The sequence below is a fragment of the Brassica oleracea genome, chromosome C5 (assembly GCF_000695525.1).
Source record: "Brassica oleracea var. oleracea cultivar TO1000 chromosome C5, BOL, whole genome shotgun sequence".
Taxonomy (NCBI): domain Eukaryota; kingdom Viridiplantae; phylum Streptophyta; class Magnoliopsida; order Brassicales; family Brassicaceae; genus Brassica; species Brassica oleracea.
The window spans coordinates 12,066,009-12,069,615 of NC_027752.1; the positions used below are offsets into that span (position 1 = coordinate 12,066,009).

At 39.7% G+C, this 3,607-nt stretch overlaps 1 protein-coding gene across 1 annotated transcript in view; it reads right to left on the reverse strand.

The window, feature by feature from the left end:
* Positions 1–2,066: 2,066 nt before the first annotated feature.
* LOC106344533 overlaps positions 2,067–3,607 on the reverse strand; it is a 1,750-nt gene continuing 209 nt past the window's right edge. The window contains exons 2-3 of the mRNA XM_013783896.1: positions 2,714–3,589; positions 2,067–2,363 (exon numbers count right to left, since the gene is read on the reverse strand). Of these exons, the coding sequence (XP_013639350.1) occupies positions 2,067–2,363; positions 2,714–3,589 (1,173 nt within the window). The remainder of the gene's footprint in view (positions 2,364–2,713; positions 3,590–3,607) is intronic.

Genomic DNA, 3,607 nt, shown 5'->3' on the forward strand with positions numbered 1-3,607 from the left:
AAGAAAAATGGGTTTCAATTGCATTATTTATAGTGACTCACACTCAAGAACATGAGCAAGATCATTATGCAAAATTTATCTAAGAAAATGAGCAATTCATGCATACAATGCTTGTTCTCATCATTCTACCCCTTTCCTAAGTAGCTTTAAGTTCTAACCTTCTTTTCTTTCTTTCTCAAACCCAAAATACTCCTACTTTCATCTGTTACCCATTGAATTCTCCTTTCTTTCCTTTGATTTAACCAACTAGGGACTTGTTCTTTTGAATTTAAACTTTTAGACTTAGCTCTCTTCTTTTCTTTTCCCCCACTCAACTATTGTTTTTTTTATTCCTTTATTTTTTAAATTTGGGATGGAGTTTTATTGATACTTTAGAGCTTTTCTTTTCTAACTTTCTTTGTCCCTAGGGGTTTCTTACTTTAAACACTCTTTTTGGTTCATCTCTTTCGCTCAATCTCTCTCATTCCCAAGATTAAAAAAATTTAAGCTCACAAACCCAAAAACCATCCTAGAGGCTAGCTCAAATTAAGTCCCAATGCTAGCCAAAGATGAGAACAACCCCATTGTCGCTCCTAATACTCTCAAGATTTTGCACATAACATGTTATCAATAAAAGGCTTCACTCAAGCAAATTAATGTTGGCTTCAAAGAATGGTGAGGGTTAATGGGTATGGAGTGCCATTTTGGTTAAAAAAGATTGGTACAAAGGAGAAAGATAACCCAAATGTGTATAATATCCATGATCAAGTATGCAAATGTCCATATGCAAGAGAAATTAAGTTCATTAAGCCTAGTTAATTTGGAGTTGGTTTCAAGAACAATGTCAATCATCAAGCAAGCAACATGTGCAACTTATATGCTCTAGACTCAATCCTAAGAATGCAAGTGATGCAATTACATGGTTCTTTTTGTGTGTTTTTAAATTTTTTTGGTTTTTCTATGCAAATATGTATGTACAATGCAAGACTCAATGCAATATCATCAAAGCAAACATGATCAAATACTTGGTACCTCCTCCAAACTTAGTTCACATAGTCTCTGTGTTAGTAAGTTGAAAGAGATACCCAAAAGAAAGAATAAATGCAAAGAAAAACTGGTATATACAATGGAAAGGTTGGAGTGGTACCTCAAGCGGAGAGTGGAGAAGGAGGATCATTCCCACTTTCAAGAGTGATAGTGAGGACTTGAGAGAGAAGCTCTTGAAGCTTGATTGGATCATCTTGGAGCTGCGGAGTGATGATGGCCTTTGCACTTGAGAATGGTGTAGACTTTCCCTTGCATTTGATCTTGTACTCAATAGCTCCATCCTTGAACTTCATTGGGTGAAGAGTGAGATTGTGTGGCATCATATCAAAAGGTGGAGGGTGAGGTTCTTTCATCATCTTCTTTTTGTCATGAGCAGCCTTTGTGACTCTACTCACCTCCTCCTTTGTAGCACTTTCCAAGTGCTCTTCACACATCTTTCTAGAAAACTCTCCATCAAGACCTTCTTTTCCACAAGTGATGGTTCCACAGTACTCAACATTCATCATTGCAGATTTGATTGGGTAGGAGACAGTTTTGTTCACCTTGAGGAGTGTGACCTTCTTATTGGCAAAGTCAATGCAAGCTCCTACTGTTGTGAGAAATGGTGTGCCAAGGATCAATAGGACTCTCTTCTCAGTTGCCATCTTCAAAACAGTGAGGTCAATAGGAATGGTGCAAGCTCCAATCTTCAAAGGAAAGTCCTTGATGAGACCAATTGGGGTTGTAGAAGAGGAGTCCTCAAACATTAGTAAAGATGTGTTTGGCTCCATGTTTTCAATCCCAAGAGTCTTCACCATCTCCATTGAGATTACATTCACACTTGCCCCAGAATCAACAAGAGCGTCATCAAGTGTGAACTTACCAAGGGAGCAAGACAAGGTGAACTTCCCTTTGGTTTCTAGTTTGGGAAGGGACTTTGGTGTGACTGGTGGATCAAGCTGCATAGTACAGATGTTTAGGAGCTCTCCTACTTCTTCTTTGTGAGCTAGAATGTCCTTGATGAGCATCATTTGGACATGAGCATCATGCATATTCGATATCTATGGAAGCTTGACTCCTACATCTTCCATGTATTTTCTGAACTTGGAGATCACCTTCTTTTGAGCTTTAGTGAGGAACCTTTGTGGAAATGGGAGCTTGTCGTAAGGTGATTGCTCAACCACATGAGCTTTTTCTAGCTGAACCTCTTTCAATTGCGTGACAGCTTTCCCAATAAGCGGTTTCTCAGCTTTGTGTCTAACTGGTTGCAAAACCTTTCCCTCAACCTTCTTTACAGTTTGTATCTCAACCCTTTCCACAATCTTGTGTTCAACCTTCTCCACAATATGTGCTTCAGCCTTGGCAAAAACTTATGTTCCATATATGAATCTTTCAATCTGATCTTCCTCTTTCTCATGATCACTCAACTTAATCTCAGAAGTAGTAGAGAAGATAACATTGCAATACTCTTTGGGATTCTGCTCGGATTTTCCTGGTAGAGATCCCATTGGGCTCTTGGAGGTTGAAGGCATAGAGGCAAACTGATTCTCCAAAGTCTTGAAGTGAGAGGAGAGTTGTAGGAACTTGTTGTTGAGGTCATTGTAGCTTCCATCAACTTTGGTGTGAAGGTTCTTCAGCTCATATCCAATGTGCTTCTCACTTCTAGTTTGGGACTCCAAGATCTGTTTCAACATTGAATCAGTGCTACTCTCTTGTGGAGAAGAGGTAGAAGATCCGGCTTGGCCTTGTGTAGACTGATTTCCTTTGGAGAAGAAGCCTTGAGAGTAGTTTTCCCTAGTTTGGAACCACCTTGTTGGTTGTTGTAGAAGGGCTTTTGTTGGTAGTTGTTGTGCTGAAAATTAGGCTCCTTTTTGTACCTTGTCCCATCAGCATTCAGAAAGCATAATTCTTCCTGACCTTCTAGACCATCAACTTCACTAACCATAACCATCTCTTCTTGTCTATGATCACCAACAAAGTTGACCTTCTCTTGTTTAGCTTTGTTGGAGAGAAGCAAATCCATCTTCTCTTGTAGAGCTTTCAACTCTCTTTTTGTGTTCTGATCATCTCCTCCAATGCCTCTATTGCTACTGTCGTGGTCATCACTGTAGACTGAATCACTCTTAACCATATTCTCTACAAGCTCCAAAGCATCTGCCTCACTTCTCCCCAAGAAGAATCCATTGCTAGCAGTATCAAGCTTGCTTCTAAACTTGGGCAAAGCACCTCTGTAGAATGTACTAAGCAAACTCTCCATATTGAAGCCATGATGAGGACATTGAGAGATGAAGCTGTTGAACCTTTCCCGTGCTTCCCCAAAGCCTTCAAGATTTCTTTGATGAAATCCAGAGATTTCATTCCTTAACTTAGCAGTTCTTGAAGTAGAGAAAAACTTGGTGAGGAAAGCCTTCTTGCACTCATCCCATGCGGTGATTAAATCTCTTGAAAGGCTCTTCTCCCATGTGTGAGCTTTGTCTCCCAAAGAGAATAGAAACAACCTTAGCTTGAATGCATCTTCAGAGACACCATTGATCTTTGTAGTTCCACACAGCTTATCAAAGTTATCCAAATGGTCTAGTGGATCCTCCAAGGCAAGACCATG